Below are 24,974 nucleotides of genomic sequence, written 5' to 3' on the forward strand. Positions count from 1 at the left end.
CCTCTTGTATCATAACATTATATACTATACACACATTACGTGTAACATAGTGAGGTCATTAAAACTTTATTGTATAGAGACAATTCAATGTTTTGTGAATAGAAAAATTATCCTAAAAAGATGACTACTTTTATACCAAATGTGCATATTAAAGATGGAAAATACACAAAAGCTATTTATTCAATGGTACAATTCACTTACATGTCAGAAATTCTATTACTTCTTTAGTCAGTGTTTTAAGTTTAGAGATTACTTAACTATTTAAAAATTTATTCCTTTAATTACAAGTATACAATTTAATATTTTAATAGCATATATGTGTTAAAGTCAAATGATAAATTTTAAAAGCGATTTTTTTAAATATCGAAGAAGTACAGTACGGAAATTAATTTTTCAGATTAAAGAACAACGATATTCAGAAACAATAAAAGTTTTGATTATTCTTCTAGATTTTTACCCCATTGTATGTATGACTATGTTGAAATATCAATTTCTTTATCAATATCAATGTTCTGTGCTAATAACTTATTTTACAGTCTAGGCCTTGTTTGTCTCTCCTTGCTCACTGTTATTTTTATACACAAGATTTCATAGCTTCTGCACAATGTTATGAAAAGTTAGTTCAATTATGTCCTAATGAAAGTATATATAAGTTGTATCATGCTCAATCTTTACACCAAGCATGTATGTATCAAGAGGCTTGGACAATATGTTCCAACATCATTAATCAAAGCAATTTGGAATTTAAAGTAAAGAAACTACAGGCAGCAATAAAATATGGGCAAGAAGACGTTGTTGCTGCGAAAAATCTTGTAGATCAATGTCCAATGGATGATGTTGATACAGAAATTAATTTAGGATGTCTTCTATATAAGGTACAAAAAGTACCAAAGGGAAAGAAGTAAAATTTCTGTTTACGTAATAATGTATACTACTTTCTTGTTTAGGAGGAACAGTATGAACAAGCTTTAAAAAAATTTGTAAATGCATTGCAAATTGTAGGTTTCAAGCCTCATTTATCATACAATGTGGCACTTTGTTATTTTAAATTAAAAGAATATGCTGCATCATTAAAACATATCGGTAACATTTATATTGTTATAAATCATTAGGTTCATAAGCAAATATTTAAAATATAATATTTTATATTAACACATATTATGCATGTGATAGCGGATATTATAGAACAAGGAATAAGGGAACATCCAGAATTAGGAGTGGGTATGACAACAGAAGGTATAGAAGTACGCAGTGTTGGAAATACATTAACACTTCATGAAACAGCTTTAACAGAAGCATTTAACTTGAAAGCAGCCATAGAATATCAATTACAAAATTGTAATCATCCCATAGTTCAATTTAATTTTTTAAGTTTAAGTTTCCATAGTGTATTTAATATTCCATGCTCTTTATTTACTGCTTTTAGATGAATCAGCAAAAGAAGCATTAACAGATATGCCTCCTAGATCTGAGGAAGAACTTGATGCTGTCACTTTGCATAATCAGGCTTTAATAAATATGGATACAAAGCCAAGTGAAGGATTTGAGAAACTTCAGTTTTTACTACAACAAAATCCATTTCCACCTGAAACTTTTGCAAACTTATTATTGTTATATTGCAAATACCAATATTATGATCTAGCAGCAGATGTTCTTGCTGAAAATGTACACTTGACCTATAAATATTTAACATCAGTAAGTATGATTTTTATTATTATATTGTTAGATACACTGTAAAATAGATATTTCAAGAGAAATATTTTAATAATTTAAAAATATACAAAATCGGCATGAAGATTAAATTTACATTCTAGTTTTTATGCTTTCATTCACTAGCATATTTAGTTTTTGAATGTTTACACTTTTTAGTACATTTTCCTGAACTTTCTGAATGCTTTCGTTTATGAGCTTTCACATCATGACTAGAAGAACTATCGCTAGAATTTTTATCACTACAAGAACTCTCATGTTTCTTCTTTTTCTTCTTTTGGTCTTTAGAATATTTCTTCTTTTTCTTTTTAATTACATCTTTTTCATCAGAATCACTATCAAGTGCATCTTGTTTGATTTTTTTTGCTTTCTTTTTCCTTTTTAATTTCTTCTGTTTATGTCTTGTGTCTTTTTTACTTATATCACTTTGTATTTGTATAACGTCTTGTTTTTCTTCAATTTCTGGGATCAATTCATACCGTTTTCCATCAGGACTCATAAAACAGTCTTTAGATAAATGACCAGCAGTTCCACATTTCATACATGTAGTATTAAGGATTGCTTCTAAGTGTATAGTTCTACGATCATGTTTTTCTATAGGTCTTTTCTTTTGCACATCTCTTTGTAGCTGTATTCCATTTGGATCTAAATCTGTACCATTTCCTTGATTTACATGCTTCATAGATAGTCCTATTTTGCCATCATCTCCAATATGAATAACTTTACACCATATACGTTCTCCTTTTTGCAAAACTTCTCCAACATTATTGATATGAGCAGAGCTTACCTAATGAAATTATGAAAACATATAAAATTACAAAAATACAAACTAATTGTATTGTAGAATATAAATAAGTTAATTGATTGCGAATATATTTTTCTAATACTTGTGATTTATGTATCAATCCCTGGAAGGAACAACCTGGAATTCTGATAAAAGCTCCATAATTTTGTACAGATGCAACTTCTCCAATAAATATTTGATTTAATTTGCACCTTGTCATTTCTGTAAATGTATTTAGGCAAGAAGCAACAACAACAGATAAATATCAGTCAAACTTGATGCAAAGGTTAGGTTTACTCATACTCATAATGCTAAATGCAGGACTATAGCAAGAAAATGAATTTTAGAATGCAGAGACTGATAAATGAAAATGTTATTAGTATATTCTTGTATTCAATACAAATTTATGAAAATTAAAAATAATATGAAAATTTTTATTGTAATTATAATAATATTTGTTTTTTAGTATTTATATGATTTTCTGGATGCATTAATCACACAACAAACTTCACCAGAAGAAGCATATCGCAAATTTGACGATCTCGGTAACAAACATATGGAAATATTGCGGAAAGCAACAAAAAGAGTTCAGGAAGCACGATTAAATCATGACGATAGCGCTGTTAAAAAAGCTGTTAATGATTACGAGGAAGCTTTGGAAAGATATGTTCCAGTTTTAATGGCACAGGCTAAAATTTACTGGGAACTTGGAAATTATACGCAAGTCGAAAAAATTTTTAGGAAAAGCGTCGAATTTTGCAATGAACATGATATATGGAAATTAAATGTAGCTCACACCCTTTTTATGCAAGAAAATAAGTTTAAAGAAGCAACGGGATTTTATGAGCCAATTGTTAGAAAAAGATATGATAATGTTAGTTGTTTCATCCTTAGCTTTTTATAGTGCGATCTATACATATATGTATGTTAATATGGAAATTATTAAATATTATAAAACTTTTAGATTTTAGATGTGAGCGCTATAGTACTCGCTAATTTATGTGTAAGTTATATCATGACATCCCAAAATGCGGAAGCTGAAGGATTAATGAAAAAGATAGAAAAAGAAGAGCAAGTTGTTTCACGAGAGGATCAAGATAAAAAATTATTTCATTTATGTATTGTGAATTTGGTAATCGGAACTTTATATTGTTCTAAAGGAAATTACGAATTCGGTATATCTAGGGTAATGAAAAGTTTGGAACCTTACAATAAAAAGTTAGGAACAGATACTTGGTTTTACGCGAAGAGGTGTTTTCTATCCCTTTTAGAACAGTTGGCTAAACAATTAGTAGTTTTAAAAGACACTATACTCCAGGAGTGTATACAATTTTTAGAACACTGTGAAGGTATGTATTTTCGATTTTTATATATTTAACAATATTTTCGTACAATTGTTGAAATATTATTACTTTTCTTTCTAGTTTACGGAAGGGACGTGGTAACAGTAGTAGAAGAGCCTTTTGATATGCAAGATATGTTTTCTATTACTCCAAATGGAAAGCAAACGGTTGTTTATGAAGCGCGATATTTGAAAGCCCTATTTTTGAAATTGCAGATGTCTTAAATACATATATATATATATATATATATATATATATATATATATATATATATATATATATATATATATATATATATATATATATTTATTTATTTATTTATATTTATATATGTATAATATGTATAAAACTTATAAAATATTATTGAAATATTATATCGAAATGTATATAAAAATATATTAATTACAAATTACGACATCTAAATGTGTACTACTCATTATCTAGAAAAAAATTTTAATTATTATATATTCGTTTTTAATTTATGAAAGTGAAATCTTGAAAATGCATTGAGAATTTAAAAATGATTTTTCATGTTTTCATTTTCAAGTTACATACTTGATGATATACTGCGTACGTCAGTCTAGTGAAAATGGTGGTCGACATGGAGTTACAGGAAGCTAAGGATTACGTTCTTCAGCTTATGAAAGACAAAGATAAAATTGAATCGGATTTGAAGGCTTTAAAAGAAATCTTAGATATTGTATGTACATATATTGATATATTTTAAATTTGCACAGAATATCTGTTTAATGACGTTATTGAAAATAAACATAATATAGTTTATACTAGAATGATGTGTCAAATTTTCGAGGAAATGACCGAATGTTTATACATATGTATGAATTGTAGAATCATGTTGGCATGGATGATCCTCTGGTGGACTGCGAGGGATATCCACGAAATGACATTGATGTTTACCAAGTGAGACATGTGAGACATAAGATAATATGTGCGTCTAAATACTACGCAATTTTCTCGCATGAGATTCTACTAACTTGGACTTATTAGTACATTATTAAGTGATTAGGTCTCAGAAATGATCATAAAACATTGATGAAGAAAATAGAAGAAGGTTTGCATAAATTGCATGCCCTAGCAGGAGATCAAGCAGAAAATTCTCTTGCAACTACAGCTATTGTTCAAGATAATGCACAATTGGATCCTTTCTTGAAAGTGAATTTAGTATCCCCAGGTTCTCCAGCAGAAATAGCGGTAAAAAATTTATTTTAGATTTCCATAATGTTTCTAAACTCATGAAACTGTGATTTACAAATGTTAAATTATATAGGGAATCCAAGTTGATGATCTCATCTTAGAATTTGGTTCCATTGATTGTCGGAATTTTAAATCGTTAAAAGATATTGGAACTTTGGTACAAAATAGCAGATATAAGACAGTAAATATAAAAATCAAACGTGGATCTAATATTGTAGCCCTGACTTTAATTCCACGTCCTTGGATTGGTAATGGTCTTTTGGGTTGCAATGTAATACCTATAGAGTCAGTTGAAAGATAAAGCTTTGTGAGAGAAATTTTTATTTATATGTTGGCTTTGTGTGTATATTAGTCAATAAAAGAATATTTATAAATTATTGCGTTTATAATTATTGCATTCATAGTATATTTTTTCTATGTAATGACTTTGGAGTTGGCATTAAATAAATGTTAGAGGTATAATCCTAAGATGTTGGATAGTTAGAGACCTTGAAATTAAGTACATATAATCTGTCAATATGAATTTTTACTTTAGTATTTAAAGTGAGTTGCTATAAAGTCAAGCAGATTCGAGGAAGCATCAGTAGATACTGAAAAGCAGTAGCATGATGCATTTCTCATTGATTGTAAGTTATAATTTGTATTATTACTGTATATTAACTTATTTATTAACATTTCTTCTGTATAGGCAACGTTCAGCTTAATTCTTTGTTGATATCAAGTGTTAAGTCAAACTAATACTTCTGAGTAATCTGATCAATGTCTATGGTTGCTTGTTTATACTTTATACCCATTCTATAATTCTGAAATATTGCTTGAAGTGTGGTGGAGGACAAAAGTGTAGATATTTCTGCCAATATAGTAACTATAACTCCACGTGAACAAGAACAGACAGTAATACTCTGATGATGTTCAATGTAGTGGTACAAACATAAAAATACAAGATAATTTATCTTATTTTTTAAATGAAACAAAAACTATAAACAAAGAACAATTACTAGTAAACAGACCACAGTTTTATAATTATGTAAATATTAATCATTACTTCTTAAAACCTACTACAATATTGAAATACATATCTTATGAGCAATAATATAAAAGCTATTCATATTATGATATGACGATTCATATGATGCTCATAAAATATATATTTCAATATTACAGAGAAACAGATACAAAGATACAAGTTTTCAAAACAAATAATAAAATATTGTTTGGATTTCAACTGGATTTTATGATTTGGGAAGATATATGTATTAATGAATCAAAGCGATTTTAGATATTAGTATTTATGTATGTTATATTGTTAATAATAGAAAATAATTTTGCTTGCAGAAAATTGTATTAATGTTAATATTAGAAGATTTGATTAAACATGAAGTGATTTATAGGTAAAGTCGAAATACTTTTATTTCCAATCTCTGACTTCAAAATAGTGCTGAATTTTTGTTTGGTTTAATGTTCCATATTTCACATTTAAATTTTATATTTAGATGTAGTTAAAATATGTATAGCTATTTACGAATCACGGTACGAAATTTTAGACTATTTTATGCTTTACTAACTTTTCATAAATGTCTTTAAATTTACACTCTTTTCAACATTATATCGCAGACGAAGTACAAAATAGACGTGACATGTAATCGATGCAATGCTTTTTCATGACCCACGACTTGTTTTAAGAGTTACCTGATCCCCTTACCATTTTTATGTCACATGCGATGTTATCCATTTAATATAGTATTAGATGATTCCTATATTTACCGCAGCAAATCGCAGAGGGGTTAAGAAAGGAATCGAGGTCGGTATTTCAGAACGTGAGACACAAAGTGCCTTGTTGTATGTAAGTATGCAAGTATGTAAGTACATATTTATTAATACACGTATACATAGATTGTACAACACGGAAATGGGAAGAAGTCCACCGTGGCGGCACAGGGGTAAGGGAGGTAAGTATGTACTTACATACGGCCTTATATCACTCATCGTTACGCGTTACTGCCTTGTTCTGTTTTTATATGCGATACTTTTGGTCAATATGCATGTTTAACTTTACGATTGTATTGAGTATGTCAAAACAACCAATCAGATTCGCATTCCTTTCAGAGGACTTCTTTCCATCTCCATCTATATATGTATATGAGAGGAAATCCTCTCTGGTATCATATACATATTATGTAATGTCAGATCTATCGGTGTAAAATCAATTTCTAAATGCAAAGGTAAATTTCCTTGTTTCGTTTTATTTGTACTCTTTAAATATGGAAAAAGAATAAACAGATATTAAATTAAAACAATATGAAAAAGGAATGAGCAATGAACGAATATGTTAGATGAGAGGTACAAAAGAAGCGTATACAATAATCTGTTTGTAATTAGCAAGTATTTATAACACTTTCGTTGACGTGCCCGGTGTAGGCCGCTTGTAGTGGTAACAAATACCCTAAACTAACCCTAATCTTCTTTTTTTTTTATATGTGGAGAAATCCTCATGGACACTCCGCTGGATTCTGGGGAAGACACTAAAACTCCACGATGGCCTACCTACGCGTTTGATAGGAGTGCCCCGGGACCTCTTGCGAATTACTGCCGGTGCACTGCCCGCAACTTCTCGCTGAGCCAATCCTGTAAACTACCTAACTGATTAACTGTGGCGTTAGGGGAGGTCATTGCCCCTAGCGCCTGCTAGTCGTCGTCCGAGTTACTCTACACAGATGTGTTACTCTACAAGAGTGAGAGCTTTTCTCTCTCTCTCTTCCTTTCTGTCCGCTCCTTTACCAGCATAACTTGCTCGTAATAGGAGCGAACAGCCTCGTACTCCTGTTGCCCACTCACCATTACCTGCACGATCGCCGATGGGGCGAATCTCTCGCCTATTACGAGACGCAGGGTGTAGCGGGACAGCTCCCACGCCGGACAAAATTCCAACGTGTGCTGCGCCGTGTCCCTGTCCTCTCCACAGTGGTTTCGTTTCATTTGTTCGCAACATTAAAAACACTAGCTGTTGTTGAATATAATAAAGGAAAGTGTGGTATAGATTATTCCGACCAAATGATTTCTTATGCCACCACAATTAGAAAGGGAATCAAATGGTACAGAAAACTTGGCATTCAATTCTTTCTGGGAATTTCTGTTGTAAACGCTTTGACGGTTTACAAAATTGCAACAGGAAAAAATATAAATATTAGAATATTTAGACAATTATTAGGATTGTCTGAAAATACAAAAAATCCTTGTCTTCGACGGAGTCAGCATAATATCGCCGTTCGGAAAAATGATTCCGGAAGAAGCATTTGACGTGCATGCAAACTATGTTATGCAAATAAAAGACGTCGAATGGACCGAATAAAGGTACAAAAGAATTTGAAGAAAACAACAACTTATTGTCCAAATTGTCCCGACCAATCTCAGCTATGTATAGAATGCTTTAAAGTTTTACATCCTAAATAATTTTTTTAATAAACCATTTCCGTATTTCTATTTTATAACAATTCAATTATTATTACAATTATTTATTAATTAACAATTTATTATTACAGAATATTTTTTCAAATACCTACGACGATCCTTCGCAAGTAGTCAAATAAGCGACACCTAAATATGGGTTACGTGGCCTGACCAGAAACTTTGCTGACACCCGAAGTCGGTGTCGTGGTAGTCAACGTGTTAAGAGCAGAATGCTGCGGCGACTCGCCATCAGATCGTCTGCCCATACCGGGGTTCCGTTATGGGGGTATAACGCTAGGGACTAAACGGCACATTCGTATAGTCGGCACACCGCGATTCCTGCCCCGCCGATGTTCGGCAGCAGACCGCACAAAGCGTTGACCGCTGCCGACACCTTTGGGACTAAGGAGTCAAAATGCGGCTCGAACGTCCAGTGGCTGTCGATGATGAGACGCAGGTATTTTATCTGCGATACCATCTCGACAGCTTCCTCAACCATGCTAAACTAACCCTAACCTAGCCCTAACGTGACAGTAAATAAAATGCTGTGCTTTCAGGATTGAATCAAATTAAAATACATATTTAACTTACTTAGCTCACTTGTTATAAAAAAACTGCCTAAAAATAAAAATAGGCCCTATATTACAATTTGTCTTCTTTATACGTAGTTACGTACATACTCTATCAATTTATTTCATTATAACGAAATAATTTTATCGAATTACATCATCTTAAAATTTTTGTATGTATCTTCTATGTTTATTCTCTGTTCGATTGAATATAAAATTTCTTCGCTCGAGATGTACTTTTTTAAAAGATCTTTCAAATCACTTGGATTGTCCAGATTATCCGCACTCATCGTATATCTTTTTATTTTATTAATCGCTCTCATGATACAGCTCTCAAATTCTACACTCTTCTCCTTCAACTTTTGATAAGCGCAGTGTAATTCGCTTGTTTTGTGTTTGAGACCGGAATTGATTTTCCTTAAGGCACATAGCTCATTTTTCAAAGCAGTTTTCTCAGATTCTAACCGATCCAATTTCGAATTCGCTGTATCCAACCGAACCCGTAACGACTCTTTTTCGTCCCTCAGTGTCGTCAATTCCGTTTTCAATGCTTGAATTTCTTCAGTCGCGATTCGCAGCTCTTCCTTCCTTTTCTCGTCTTTCGTGAAATTAACAACCAAGCTGCATCTTAGAGAATTTATCTCCATTTTTAGGGCAATGTTCTGCACTTTTAGTTTGTTCGCAATTTCCATTAATTTCTCGATTTGCGTTCCGACTTGTTCCGTTGTCGACCTGTCATAAGGGCATATATCTGGCTGACTGATACGTGTTACTGCACTTGTATTATTCATATCATGACTCAAGTAACTATTGATCTCTTTATAATAAAGATTCACGATTTTTAGCTTGTTTGAGATAGGTTTAAACACGATTCCATTCGTTTCGTTCTCTACTAATTCAGTCTTCTGCTTTCGAAGCTCGTCCTTCGTGCAAGCCAATTGCATTTTAACTTCAAAGTTCTGACTCCTCAAGTTTAATACCTCGAATCGTAACGATTCGTTTTCTACAATCACTTTCTTTAGTTCTTCTTTTACTTCCATTAATTTTATTTTGTCATTCAAGCGTTTACCAGATTTGCTATTGACAGCTTTTCTCGTTGCACGCTCCACGATTTGTTCATTTTGTTGGCTAAGAATCGACTCGCTATACGCCACTGTTTCCTCTTTTTCCATATTGGAGATTTTGGATCGTAAACTGGTCGTATACTCCTGTTCCAACAATTGTTTTTCTTTTTTCAATGTGGCGTTCATCACCTCTAAAATTTGTAGTTGGTTCTCCAATATCTTGCATTCGCTGTGAATTTCATTCAGTCTCAAGTTCAGTTCCTCGGTTGCTTTTCTCAACGTTTCGTTGTTTTGTCTTACCTCATCGAGAGTAGTTTGTAGAGTCATGTTTTCCGATCTCATTTTACTATAATCCGCTTTTAATTTGTTTAATTCGACAACAGATTGTTGTTCATTCACCGTTTTAACTTGGTTCAATAGATTGTTTAGTGTGACATCGTTCTTGTCTAGTTCGTTAATACGTGTTGCGAGTTGATTCTTTTCTAACAGAAGTGTTTGCACGCGGTCTTCGAAGCTAATTTTCTTTAAAGTCAGTTCATTTAAATCGTCGTGCAGTTTCGAGTTTTCAAATTCTAGTTGTTTTATTTTGTCGCCGGTCCTGTTCGATTCTGTTTCGTTGCTCGTTCTAAAGTTTCTGATTTCTTCGAGTAGACTGTCGCGTTCATATTTATACTTATCAATCTTGTCCTCAAGCATGGTACATTTGGTGCGAACGTGATTTACGGATTTTTCTAGTAGCTCCTTTTCGATCTTTATATTCGTCAAATTGGCGTTTAATTGTTCCTTTTCTTTCTCGAGATTCGCCCTTTTGATGTCTAATTCGTTGTAATCGGATTTTAAGTTGGTGAAATCTTTCAGTCGTTCATCGGCGGTAGCTTTTTCTGCTCCTAGTTGATACACGAGCACCTCTTTTTTCGACTCTAAATGAAAAATGTTCGTTTCCAGTCTTGTTTTAACATCAGAAAAATGGTGCAATTTAACTTTCAGATCGGCAATTTCGCGATTCGCATTATCAAAATTTTCATTCGAAATTGCTAAGTCCACCTTCAGTTGTTGTAATTCAGCGTTCATTCTCTCCATCGCTTTTTCCGAACGCTTTGCATTTTCATTTTCTTTTAATTTTTTATTTTCCTTCAAAGTAATCTGAAGGTTTCGTGTCAAGTCCGTGATCTTGGCGTTTAATGCTTTCTCCATCGTGTTTCTCTCGATAAGAACGCTCCTTGCTTCCTCGCTTTTCTTTTGTACGGCGTCACGAATTTTTCCCATTTCCTTTAACAATCTTTCCTTATCGCTCTGAAGATTTTGTAATTTTTTTCTCGTTAAGCTCGCTTCGCGTTCCATCTTTTGTAATTGTACCAGCTCCTTTCTCGAATCCTCCTGATCACGCTGGAGTTCCAACGCTTTCTCCTCCATCATCTTCATTCTCAACTTCGAAATTTTGTTATCTTCCATTATCATGGCGATCTCTTTCTGTGTATGCTCCAATTCTTTTCTTTTTTGTTCCAACAAATTTTCAGTACCGAACAATTCCTGGTCAAGAACGTTTATATGGGCGTCTTTCTCATTCAGTTCCGACTTTAATCGAACGATCAAACCCTCCAACTGATCAATTCTCTTGAATGTACTTAGACGATCGCTGGATACGACGATCACTTCTAACTGCTTAATCTCGTGACACACTCTACCGACGAAATTTTCCAATTCTTCAAGGTCTTTCGATTTGTTTGAATTTCCTTCCGCACGATGATTCAATCTATTCATGGTCGACCGTGTCTTCTCGATGATCGTCTCGAGTTCTTTTATTTTGATTAAGTATTCTAGACCATCGCTGCCGCCAATTCTATAATGGTTGTTTATATGATTATTCTTTAACTTATCAATTTCGACGTCGATTTCCTTTAAAGTCGAATCCAATGTTGCAAGTTGTTTCAAATACTCGTTAGATTTCATTACTTTGCCTAGAGATAATGGATTAAGTTGGTCACTAAATTTTGCAAATCCGATGTGCAGTTGCTTTAAATTAACGCTCAATTCGATGATTTTCTGTATATATTTTAAGCAATCCGGATCGCCATCAGCAAGCAGTGCCTCATGGTTGTTTTTTAACTTGTTTCTTAAATCTTTTGCCAGTCGTTCGATATTATTAAGGTTATTCTGACTATTCGAGTCAATGTTCCAAGAATTATTGCCGTCATTAACTTTGAATCTATTTAATTCTGTCTTCAAACGTTTCGTTAGATTATCCAGCTCAACAATTCTCTTCCGATAATCCGTGAGATTACCATTTCTGTATCTTATCACAGCTTTCAGTTTATTGATCTCGACGTACAAATTATCGTTTTTCGTTTGCGACTTGTGCAAACGATCGTTTACATTCACTAGTTCCTCGGATAGATTCGCTATTGTCTCGGCGACTTTGTTAACTATATCGATGAATATAATTTCCATAGTGTAGTCGACCATCATGAAGTGCTTCAGCTTGCATTTTAAGTGTTCCACTTCCGAACTGTGTTCGTGACTCTCTTCCACCTCGTTCAACCGACTTTTCAGATATTGAATCTCGTTGTTCAAACGTTCTCTCTCGACTAAGTACTCCTGTTTAACTTCCACGATCTTATCATCGGATTTCCAAGCGGTTTCTCGCGTAACGTAGTCTCCATTTAGCAGAGCCGATTTAATATCAGCGATTTCTTTTTTCAAATCTTTATTCACCGTTTCTAGCCGTCTGATTTCTACTCTTTGATGTTCGATCAATCGGACAGCGTGCAAAGTGTCGTCCGTGTTTCTTGCAGCGACTCGTAAAGCTAGCTTCAACCGCCAAATGTTGGATCGTAATTTCATACGGTCATCTCGCCAGTTTCTCATCTGCTTCATTATACTATTCATCTTACATAGTGTGGTAGCTGCAACGTGTGCTATTCTCGACTTCTCTTTGAACGCGTTATCGTTATTTACCTCGATCGATAGACAATTGTCAAGATATGCGTCCATCATTGTTAGATATTCGTCTGCCTACCATGTAAGTGAAACCAAAATGTTCGTTTCGATTAATTTTAACTGAAATTTCCGAGTCGGTGTGCTGATCACGATCCAGTTACGTCAGAGATATATTCGCTGGCCGAGTTTTGCTCGGTTGAATTGACGGTGCTGAAAGTGATGCAAAAATACCTTTATGTAGATTTTGTTTACATAGTCAAGTAGAAGAATTAACGGAATATTGATTAATGAAAAATTTGCAAATGATCCTTTGCAAGATAGATTGAAAAACAAGAATAGAAACTGTTACGTTTCTACTCAAAAGCTTTTGATTTTGTATCGATAGATAGTTTTATTCCAGCCTAGCGGCCTTGAATTGGGATAGAATAGGATTTGGTTTACAAATTTTATAAACTATAATTATTATCAACATCTACCTCTGTCCTTACTTCTTGTCTCTTTTTCTCCTTTACTTTCTGCAATAGCTTTTATTCTTATTTAATAGTAATATTTATACAATAGATGAAAATAAATTATATTTTGCCATATGAGAACAAAGTTATTCGATTATCCGAACAGCATGTACCATAATTAGTTTAGATAATCACGGTCTCGCCATATACATATAACTATAACTTAATTTTTATATTGAAGCTGTATTTGATACTTTCCTACTTTGATATTTGATAACTGTAATTTTTATTATTGACTCACTTATTTTCATAATTCAAGTACATATCTAAACTTGTAGACCTAAATAATGTACAGTATACATGCATGTAAGTTACAGCGTAAGTTTTGTAAATAAATAAATAAATGACTTACTATATATTGAATACAAATTATTTAAGGAGGCATTAAACACAGTTCTCAGATTTTCTGCATCTGTATACGTACATAAAATTTTTATTTTTTACAGCATTTCACATTTTTAAGGAATTTTTGTCTAAAAATTTGTGGTTACGTCGTTGAAAATTCATTTGACATTTTTAATCGTGTCATAGAAATAGTTGCCGTCACATATCGTTTTTTGTTTAGTGGAAATTAATATTTTGACTGACATACTCTTTTTTTTAAATATCGATTACAGAGTTATTTCTTGTAGAATTATACTAATCGTATATTTCTTTTTTAAAGGTGAACTTGAACTTATAAAACGATTAGAACGATGAGAGATAGACTATGTAATTTGTCGATGATAAATATAACTATGCCTTAGTATTATTGTTGATACAAATATGTTCATAAAATTGAAAACAGAAGGATTTGTTGATACATATACCTAAAAGATAGCAGGGGTTTAAAAGAATAAATATATTTCGAATATTTACATTTTTTATAATATTTTGTATTAATTTCGACATTTTATATACACAAGTAGGTTAAATGTAATTATGAACATGGTTTCATTGCATTTTCTAACATCTGAAAAATTTTCTTTATCAACATAGCAACTACATCGTCATCGTGCATAATTCAAGGTGCGTCCGGAAGTTGGTATTTCTGTAATATCCGTCTATGCCGTTATGCAAAGCAGCGAATCATACAAATTAATAGAATATTACAACTAATTTGATGGGGTACATTTAAAATATCCATAAACGTTTTCTTTTTTGCTGAATATTTTCTACATCGCATGATATATACATATATATGCAATGTACTATGCATGTACATCGATTATTAAATTTCAGAAATGAAGTATACAGAGCGCTAATGGTTTTATTTATTTATTTATTGTAAAAAATTTAATTTGTAATTATATATTATATCAAAATCTAGAAACTGACATTTTTTGAAAATCAGTGCATTCTATACATGTAGTATCGTGGACGAAAGGCCTAAGAAATATCGGGCGAACTATGAACAATGTCGCGAGAGCCGAGGCGCCGTCGGGCCCATCAATGTGTCATCGGTCTTTTCAAGTGCATAGTTTTGTGGAAAAGACCTACGTGACCCTGGCTACGAGCGTCTGCAGAACACGTGTGCGGTGGGCCTAGGAAAAAGGCAATAGAATGGGACAACGGCCAGAGAGGGTCAGTCGAGGAGCAGAGTGCGAGTCGAAAAGCAGAGAGTGCGAGTCGAGGAGCCGAGTGCGAGTTGAGCGGAGACGGAGGTTGCGAGTGGCGTTGCCGAGAGAGTGTGGATTGCGCTGTTTTCTGTACGTTTGGTATGAGTAGTTCAGGTTAATCAACAATCGTCTTTTTCTGTCTGATTAACATCTCTATTGTCCACTCTGTAAATACATTATATCACGATATTACATACATATATTTCTTCTTACTTCTAGTACACATAAAGCAGCACAGCGTCATAATGCTGTTTTGTTATTATTATTATTATTATCATTAATATATTTATTTATTCAGTTTTACAGTTGAACATAGAGAGAAGGGCTTGGTTTATATATATCTAACTTCCATCTCAATCCCATACAACTCTTAGAGTCTTAGGTCTCTTTTTTCAGAGAAAAGACCTTTTTTTATTTTTGCGACTAGTCGCGCGACTGCATTATCGTACATGGCACGATTTTCATTCATGCTGTTGCGACTACGGGTCGCTCGCTAATGCGAAATTAAGGCACGATTTATCGCGACAAATCAGTCGTGTGCGGCTGCAAAGTATATAGAATATATGTATGCATATGTGCTATACCCACGTGCAACAGTCGCGTGCAATCGGACGTCACTTTGAGGAATGTGAGGAGTCTCAGTGACGACGTTTTAATAAATATTACCATTAACTTATAATGCTATATAATACTGTATAGTAATAGTATATATGTAATAGTAATATTATTATATGATAATATGTAATACTATAATCTATAATGCACTCAATATTAATATTTAATATTATAATGATGAAAAATTTTCTATCATAACATTACACATATTTTTAGCTGTTAATATTATATGATATATATGTATATATATGTCGAAGGTGAAAGAACACCGGAGCCTTTGGAATTTTGGATAATCCAGCAACATTGTAATCTAGAATCTACTATAGCTGTAATTAAACAATTGCAGTTATTCAATCCGATTGTAATTGTTCGAGATCTGTGATAATGAGCTTGGGCTCGAGGCGACAGTCAGTCGTCAAACGTAGCAGCGGTCAAGAGATGAACGCTTTGTCTAACAAAGGTTATTTATTTATTTATTTATTTATTTATTTGTTAAAATTACAATCAATTCTCGCGTTGAGAATTTTCAGTAATTTTTCTGGCGTGGCGCAGTGACATGGCTGATTATTTATAATAAGTTAATACTTATTATAGATAAGTATAATTTATAAGTAAGTATAATAAATAAGTGAATATTACTTAATTTAGATAACTAATTGAATCTAGCGTTTAGGTCTAGCGGATAGTTCCTTTTCAGCCTGCGAATCTGGTCCGTCGTATCAAGCAGTTCAGTGATTAGGGGGTTTCGGTGTTTGTTGACTCTTTTGCTATATCTGTCGCTATATTTTGCTATTTCCTCTTTGACTGTGGGTATCTTGAGGTCGCGATGGATGGTTTCGTTGGTAACATACCAAGGTGCGTCTATTAAGGATCTTAGCATTTTCGATTGGAAGCGTTGTAGTATTTCGATGTTGGAGTTACTTGCTGTTCCCCATAGTTGGATTCCGTAGGTCCAGACAGGTTTTATTGCGGTCTTGTAGAGGGTAATTTTATTCTGTATGTTTAGTTTGGAGCGTCGGCCCGTGAGCCAATAGAGTTTTTTTAGTTTGTCCTTTAGTTGTGTTGAAGTGGTTACCACTTCTAAGAAAACTCTACATCTGGTCTTTTTTAGTTTTCTCAAGCACTGAAGCCATCGACAGCGTGTAGACAAAAGACTGCGACGAAGTCAGGCCATAAACAGTAGACAGGCGACGTTGGCTTCGGGGTTTTTCAGTCATTAGGTAACACAGCTAGCGTGCGGATCTGGACCAGCTCAAATTGTATTTTTACTTATTACACTTCTATTTAAATATATTTTCTACCTTACAATTTATCCACGTGTTTTCTCTGTTTACACACCGAATAACCTCAACAAGTTGCTTTGTTTTATCTGAGATGTGTTTCTTCCACGTTAGTCTCCTGTTCAGGGTCATGCCCAGGTATCGGACTGTGTCCCTGCTAGGAACTGTTGCATTGTTGATGGTGATCTGGGGGCAGGTTTGTTTTCGGAGCGTGAAGGTTACATGTGAGGTTTTCTTTTCGTTAACTTTGAAGCCCCATTTATGAAACCACTTTTCCATGGAGTCGAGGCTTCGCTGGAGAGTGGATGAGGCTATTACCGGGTCTGCGTGGGTAGCTAGTAGCGCTGTGTCGTCAGCAAATGTTGCTATTGTTATCTCGTTTGATATAGATAGGTCGGCAGTGTAGATGGAGTACAGTAGGGGTCCGAGGACATTACCTTGGGGTATGCCGGATTCTATTGGAAATGTTGCGGAAGTGGCGTCTAGGCATTTAACCATGAATTGTCTATTGATTAGGTAGGATTTTAGGATGGAGTAGTAGGGGTGAGGTAGGATCTTTTTAAGCTTGTATAGTAGCCCTTCATGCCATACTTTGTCGAATGCCTGTTGGATGTCTAGGAAAACCGCTGAGCAATATTTTTTCTTTTCGAGTGTTTGGCTGATCGTATGGGTTATGCGGTGGATTTGCTCTACTGTTGAATGTTGTTTTCGGAAGCCAAATTGGTGATCTGGGAGTGTTTTCAAGTTCTCTAGGAGTGGAAGGAGTCGATTCGTGAGCATCTTCTCGAATAGTTTAGACAGGGTAGGTAAAAGACTGACTGGGCGATAGGAGCTGGTTTCGTATATCGGTTTACCGGGTTTAGGGATGAGGGTAATCAATGAGATTTTCCAGGCTTTAGGATAGTGTTCCAGGCGAAGGATAGCATTAAAAATCGATGTGATGAGTGCTATCCCTTTTATGGGCAGTTCCTTGATTGCTTTATTGCCTATTAGGTCGTGTCCTGCTGCTTTCTTGGGGTTTAGGCGACTGATTGTTTCTATAGTCTCTGCAGAGGTGAAGGGTTCGATAGGAGGGGACATTTGGAAGGGGGTGTGCAAGTATTCAGTAACGTCCGCGGCGGCTTTGAGGGAATGGGATTTGGATACTTTTGACAAGTATTTAGCAAACAGGTCGGCTTTTTCTATAGGGCTTCGCGCCCATCCACCTTGCGGACGGCGGATAGGTGGGATTATTTGTGGGGGGCGTGTGAGTTTCCTGGAGGCCTTCCATAACGAGTAGTTGGAGTCGGCTGTGGGGGATAAGCTGGCGAGGTATTTATGGAAACAGTCGTTTTTATAATTTTTTAAGGTTTTGGATAGCTTTCTAGTTGCGTTGTTTAGTTTGCGTTTGTCATCCGGTGTTCTATGGGTCTGCCATACTCTTCTTAGTCTACGTTTTTCTGCTATTTTTTTTAGTATGTATTGGGGATATTCTTGTTTGCTGTTAGATGGCTTTGTCGGTGTGGAGAGGCGGATTGCGTTTATTATGCTCGTGTTTAAGTATTCCGTGGCTGCTTCGATTTCTTCCTTTGTTTTTAGTGGAGTTAAGGCTGAGGTTGAGTGTGTAAAGACTTCTCTAAAGAGCTGCTAGTTGGTGTGTTGGTTGTGAATGGAGCCATTAGGTGTATTCTCGATGATTGTTGAACTGACTGTTGCTATCACGGGAGAATGATCAGAGGAGAGATCAGCCGAGGAGTTGATCAGGACGTGTCTTGATGAGATATTTTTAGTTACGAAGAAGTCGAGAAGGCCGGGTATTTTGTTGGTGTCAGTGGGCCAGTATGTGGGTTCGTATGTGGTGAGGTAGTTGAGGTTGTTGTTTATTATGCTGTTTAAGAGGTTTTTGCCTCTTGCTGTAACCAGTCTGCTGCCCCATTGGGTGTGCTTGGCGTTATTGTCTCCTCCAGCTATGAATCTATTGCCCAGGGTGTCCAGGAAGTTATCAAAGTTTTCTTTGGCGATGGAGTGTCTGGGAGGGCAGCATACTGCTGAAGTGGTGATTGTGCCATGACAGTCTTCTATTGCTACGTTTGTTGCTTGGAGGTAGTCTTTCTGGAATGATGGAAGTTCGTAGTGCTTAATACTTGCTTTTATTATTATTCCAGTGCCACCGTGGGCCTTTCCGCTGGGGTGTTGAGTATGGTAGAATTTGTAACCATTTATTTTCAGGTAGCTCTTGTCGGTGAAGTGGGTTTCCGATACGAGCATTACGTCGATTTGCTGGTGTTTTAAGAAGAGTTCTAGTTCACGTTTGTGTTGCGCTAGACCGTTGGCGTTCCAGAGAGCTATGCGCCTTGGTTTTATTTTGAGTCGGGGCGTGCTAATTTTTCCACGATGAGTGTTAGTAGCGATAGCAAGTGATTTATTTGCTCCGATTGTTTCTCTATTAGCTTTTCGAGCCTTGAGGAGTTGTCTGCGTTTGGTGGGTTGGGGACACTGTTTTGGGGAAGGTTCCTTTGGCTGTTCGGGTTATTTTGGATGCCTTGTAATGCTTGGGCATAGGAGGTTGAGGTGGAGATGAAATTGGTAGGACTGGGTGTTTGGTTGGTTGAGGGGGTTGGGGTAGTCGAGAATTTCGGCGGGCTGGTTGTTTGGTTGGATACCTCTTTTGCTCTGAGCTTAGGGTACCTGTTCGTGTATAGTGTTTTATATGCTGGGCAGCCTTTGTAGTTGGCAGGGTGGTCCCCTTAGCAGTGGATGCATTTCGCTGGGGTTTCTGGTGATTTGGCGCACTGGTCAGTGGAGTGAGTGCCTGTGCATTTAACGCAGCGGAAAATATGGTTGCAGTATTTCTGCGTATGACCGTACCTTTGGCACCTTTTGCATTGCACTATTTCTTTTTTCACAAGCGGTGGTTCGAATTTTACTATCGCGTTCATTAGGCGACTGATATTGTAGATTTCCTTATTGTTCGGCTTTTGTTTTATGTCTATGAAAAATAAGGATAATGGGTCTTTCGAGACTCTATGCCTTATATTACTTACGTTGATGACTTCGTGGCCGAGTTTTGAGAGTTCGTATTTGAGTTCGTCTATGTCTGCTAAGTGGTGGATGTTTCGTAGGACCACCCGGAAAGGCCTTTCCTGTTTGAGTTGGTAGGTGTGGAAGTTGGCGTTTAGGGTTCTAAGTATCTTGGTGAGTTTTCTGTAAGCTTCTGGGTTCCTCGGCAGTATTTTTACTTTATTGTTATTTATCTTTAAGTTGTAGTCCTCCTTGGAGATATCTCTCTCTAAGGACTTGATCATTGTCTGTATGTCGATGACGTCATCCACAAATATTGGTGGGGGAGGGGGGATTCTCTGTGTTTGTGGGTTTGGCAGCGGTTCTGTGATTTCCATGGCGTCGTTAGTGGATTGCAATACGGCGAACCTGTTGTGGGTGTTTATTTCTATCGTTGATTGTTCGTTCCGGGTGTCGTTCATGTCTGGTTTTGGTGTTTATATTTTCCGTTTCTTTGTAATATTAGCGTCGTTGGTGCGGAGAGTTCTGCTACACTTCTGCCACGGAGGAGGTAGCGCGGAGTAGTTGCGAGTCTGCTCCGGAGAGCCTGGTCGCGATTGCTGGGCCATCATCGAGCTAGTTAATTCAAAATGAATAACTAGTCGTGAGGCTATGAGACTAGTATTCGGATTGGGGTTAGGTGCGTGGAATTTTCTTCTCCCTAAAGGGTAGGAAACACTTGGCTGTGTTCACTTTCGACGGTTGGGTGACACGTGTTGTTTTCGGAGTACACTGGGCACTAGAGACACGTCTGCACGCTTCGGCACTCCACAGCGAACTATTCGAAGGACCTTAACTATGAAAATTCCAAGACCCCTGGTGGGTACTTAAGACTATTGAGGGTACGCGCCAAGGATGTGCAGTCATCTGGGTGCCATCCTGTCCGCGGTGTGTGGCCTGATGTGAATTGACGTTACACGCTCGTCGATACATTGTATATGATCCGGCGGGCAGATAAGACGATCTGCCTGCGACACTGTAGGACCGCGAGCGACGGTTAGAAAATACAGCCTGTGGTAAGCCTCGTGGCGTAACAGTAATCATAAAAAGTGGAACAACATACCATTATAGTAAAATCATATTTTTAATTTCTTCCAGTAATTTATAATAAAACAGTACAGAGAAGTTATTATGCACTTTTCTTTATTCTTAATTACTTAGTTACAGAAGTATACCGAATTATTTATTTGAAAATGTACATATTTCTTTTATTTTCATTTGAAGAATTTCAAAATTTGTAGGAGCGCGACTTTCCGTGTATGAATCTTGTAATTTTAAAGTAAGTAACTTTATAATATAGAAATAAGGTATTTTTGACAGAATTTCAGAAAAAATATTCAGTCTTTGGACAGTTAATTTGCATATATAGAGCAAAGAAAAGTAGCAGCCAGCTGATATTGTACGGAAAGATATTTTTTTTTTTGCCATTTCGATGATGTTAATCTATGATCTGGAAATTATAGCAAACAATGGAAAAGTTATCCTAAATTTTATAGAGAATGGTGCGCTCTGGATATTTATGGAAACACGTTAAATAATACATATATATATTATGTATGAAAATGGCATCTACCTAAGTGTCGTGTCGTCAAAATATAAACGAATTTATTACGTGGCCCAATAAAACAGACCAGTCTGACGTTAAATCAGATTATCGATCTTTATCGATGACCGCTATCGTGTGGCAGCAAAAGTGTGACTGCCGCGTCAAAATACATCATGTCAACCTCGTATATCTAGACTAAATGTATTGTTTGATCTGGTGCTCGAGGCTAGTTTCACGCTTAGATGCGTCGAACTGTCTGTAATTGGTTTACGATCATAATTCACTTATATCGGTGATTCGGCGACACCGGCGCGGTGACAGGGAGGAAAGAACACACAGCAGGAAAATAGTTATGTTTGGATAACCTCTAAAATAATGGTTGGCGGAAAAACGGATTTAGAAGGTTAGAGAACGAAGTAAGAACGCCGATCGTAGATGTTCTACAAATAGGAATAGAAAATATTAGGATACAATCATTCTGTTCTTTGGTCGACATTATTATTGTATAAAGCTTCTTTACTATTAAGTCTGAATTTCTAAAACCAGTTCGCTCGGCCTCTAAGCTTTAAGGTCGTTTCCTTCTTACAGCTACGAATCGATGTTAAAATTCTTGTCTTATGCTGAGAGGCAAGCGGTTTCTAATTACGGAAAATTTTGAAAGATTATTCGAATAATGGAGGTTTGTCGGTGCGGATGCGAGGCATCGTCGCAAGAATCGATCGATCCACCGCACGAGCCGTGCTGTTGCTGTAGTTACGATCCATTCAGCGACAAAGAAGCAGAAATCTACGATCTCTCGTTTGCCTTGAAGAAGCTCACTGTAATGAAGTGTCAGATGAAAAAGTGGCGAATGGAAAGACTTCAACTCGAGAGCGAAAATAGGTCTTTGAAACAAGCCCTCCAATCATTCGGTATCGATGTATGATATTTCGTAGATTATCCCCTTCTCTTCTTTTTTTCTCCTTTCTGAATCTCTCCTTCTTGTTCTCTCTCTCTCTCTCTCTCTCTCTTTCTGTCTGTCTGTCTCTCTCTCTTTCTCTCTCTGATTCGTTTAGTAGTTAGCTTGTGCGAAATTGATTAATCGGAATTCTGTACGGATACTCTTGTGATTGCGTTTCTCCTCCCTTACGAGTTAGTTGTTTGATTCAAGTCGAAAGGAGTAACGTTCCACGCAATTAGTACTATAAAGAGCGAAACGGCAGAAATTACATACATACTGATCGTCTCGTTCAATAGTTCGCGAACAAGTGTCTTTTGTCACGTTCTGTTTAGTTGCCGACGAGAAGGTAGCGTTAACTGACATTTAATGCAACTGGCAGTAAGTTCCCCTTTCGGCTAACCTGCTATGTGCGGGAATACTGTCACGGAAGAGGATTAAAGTTGTTCGAAAGTAAATTAACAATATGTAATGATTTATACAAATCTTACTCGATTTCGATATTGACAATTGACAAAATGATAACCAACTCTTCAAATGGTAATTATTTGGTTGACGAACGGTAATATTATTATTCGATAGAAGAACGGTAATTATTGTTACTGACTTCTCTGAGTCGCTGTATTTATCTATATCTGTCGGAGATGAAAAAACGTCGGGGTCTTTTTGAAAATGTTTGGGAAGATCCCCAAACTTTGTTCAAACTGCCGATTTGTTTACAATTTAAATTGTCTTAATATCGTTATAAAAACATAGTTAGGTAAATATAAAAACATAGATAAGTTTTCGCAAGATATAGCTTTTAGCGGCTTTAACTGCCTTTCACTTCAAATACTGTAAACACGGTTTCAAATAAACGTTTAAAATTACCTTGATTTGAAAGAAATGTTCAATTTTATTTTCGCACGGGACGTGACACTTTAACTGAGCATTAGGTTATTTTATGAACGCAAACTGTTAAAAAAATTCTGCTTCGGGGATTCTCTTAAAAAACATGTACTTCAAATATTTTCATTTTAAAAGTTTAATCGATTATAATGGACTGCGCATTTTTATACATTTATGCGAAATTTAAAGATGGAAAAATACAGAAAATGCATATAAATATCGAAGTATTGGTTATATCTAGGTATCTACTTTTTAACAGGTAAACAATTTGTATTCAATCTCCAGTTTTTTAGTTGTGTTTATAAAAATGTAAATTTTCATAAAAATTCGCAGTCTAGTTATCATATTTTAGGTATTCGATATGCTGTTAGTTTTTTCACAAAACTTGATGGATTTCTCACCTACTGCTATAAAACTTACACTTTTGGATTGGATAGATTGTTTCTGTTTTTAACTATGTTTTAGTTGTATTAAATATACCAATAAATTTTAATTATTAAATAACATCAAAGTCAACAAACTCGTAGATATATTTTATTTCTGTAATCTTCATTTTCTCATTAGCACCTTTCCTGTACTATTCCCATAATACATCAAACTTTCGCTACATTATTCATTTTAGGACGTAGTACTATATGTATTCATCCGTTTTACTAGTAAATTCCGTAATAGTAATACAAACCGAAGACTGTTTCGGAATGTAGACTGGAGCTTCCTAGCATCAGGGACTTTTTTCAAAATTTAGAGCGCTTTCTTTGAACAGTATCGTACATATTCACTGTTGCGAATGTTTCTAAAGATCAGATGTTTTCGTGTAGGTGTAAATGCGGATGAGATGTTGAAGCCCGATCCGCTGCTAGTGCACTCCCGAGAAGAAATCGAAAGGCTGCAAAATGCAAACACGGTGCTGCAAGATAAAGCGAGGGATCTTGAGGAAACTCTTGCCGAGCGAGATTGCTGTGACGATCCTGACGCCACGATCCACTTTCTCAGAGAGAAGATAAGATATCTTAGAGAGGGTTTCGCGCTTGAAAAGAAAGAGTACTGCTCGCTACTTTCTCCGCTTCGTAGATCTCGTTTAATCGTTTCCGCTTCCCAACAATGAATCATTGGTAGCAGAAATATATATGTCATTGTTCATATGTATCTGGACGTTTGGTCGATTAACTGTGCTCAAATAAATCTACGACTGCAGAAACATACATAGCGTTTCTTCCAAATTTACATTCACCTGAGGAAATCACACCAACATTCTGGTTATATACTAATGTTACGATAATGAAATTTCATATTTTTATTGTAGACGTTAATGTTCGACACATGTAATTTATAGTAAATTTTAACTAAACTAAGTCTGAAACCTTACATTCCTGATAAGACAAGAGTTGCTTATTTCCTCTTACGCCTTTTAAATTTGTATTTTATCCATCAAAATGTTTTGTATTTCCAAACCTGATTAATGTTATCACTTCAATGTATATCTTCTACCA

At 35.4% G+C, this 24,974-nt stretch overlaps 4 protein-coding genes across 6 annotated transcripts; 2 read left to right on the forward strand and 2 right to left on the reverse strand.

Moving 5' to 3' along the window:
* The first annotated feature begins 38 nt into the window (after positions 1-38).
* LOC126872198 (tetratricopeptide repeat protein 30A) lies at positions 39-4,254 on the forward strand. Its single transcript, XM_050631860.1, has 9 exons — positions 39-186; positions 398-463; positions 537-875; positions 948-1,083; positions 1,174-1,338; positions 1,427-1,695; positions 2,961-3,368; positions 3,459-3,843; positions 3,919-4,254. Exons 1-9 carry the CDS (start codon positions 121-123, stop codon positions 4,059-4,061), a joined length of 1,977 nt encoding a protein of 658 aa, XP_050487817.1. The 5' UTR covers positions 39-120; the 3' UTR covers positions 4,062-4,254.
* LOC126872221 (zinc finger CCHC domain-containing protein 17-like) lies at positions 1,680-3,849 on the reverse strand. 3 transcript variants are annotated; one of them, XM_050631914.1, is made up of 3 exons: positions 3,705-3,849; positions 2,598-2,716; positions 1,680-2,497 (listed from the first exon to the last, which is right to left on the reverse strand). In XM_050631914.1, the coding sequence occupies exons 2-3, from the start codon at positions 2,712-2,714 to the stop codon at positions 1,826-1,828; spliced, it is 789 nt and encodes a 262-aa protein (XP_050487871.1). In that variant the 5' UTR covers positions 2,715-2,716; positions 3,705-3,849; the 3' UTR covers positions 1,680-1,825. The 3 variants fall into 3 exon arrangements, with proteins under 3 accessions (XP_050487871.1, XP_050487872.1, XP_050487870.1); XM_050631915.1 differs by having other exon boundaries at positions 2,633-2,716; positions 3,705-3,765; XM_050631913.1 differs by lacking the exon at positions 3,705-3,849 and having other exon boundaries at positions 2,598-2,966.
* Positions 4,255-4,374: 120 nt separating the features above from the next.
* On the forward strand, positions 4,375-5,429 carry LOC126872224 (26S proteasome non-ATPase regulatory subunit 9). Its single transcript, XM_050631921.1, has 4 exons — positions 4,375-4,537; positions 4,687-4,786; positions 4,865-5,049; positions 5,126-5,429. The coding sequence occupies exons 1-4, from the start codon at positions 4,427-4,429 to the stop codon at positions 5,351-5,353; spliced, it is 624 nt and encodes a 207-aa protein (XP_050487878.1). The 5' UTR covers positions 4,375-4,426; the 3' UTR covers positions 5,354-5,429.
* Positions 5,430-5,584: 155 nt separating this feature from the next.
* On the reverse strand, positions 5,585-14,117 carry LOC126872227 (repetitive organellar protein-like). Its single transcript, XM_050631924.1, has one exon. The coding sequence runs from the start codon at positions 13,124-13,126 to the stop codon at positions 9,221-9,223; it is 3,906 nt and encodes a 1,301-aa protein (XP_050487881.1). The 5' UTR covers positions 13,127-14,117; the 3' UTR covers positions 5,585-9,220.
* Between the last annotated feature and the right edge of the window lie 10,857 nt (positions 14,118-24,974).

This window comes from Bombus huntii, chromosome 12 (assembly GCF_024542735.1).
Source record: "Bombus huntii isolate Logan2020A chromosome 12, iyBomHunt1.1, whole genome shotgun sequence".
In the NCBI taxonomy this organism is placed as follows: domain Eukaryota; kingdom Metazoa; phylum Arthropoda; class Insecta; order Hymenoptera; family Apidae; genus Bombus; species Bombus huntii.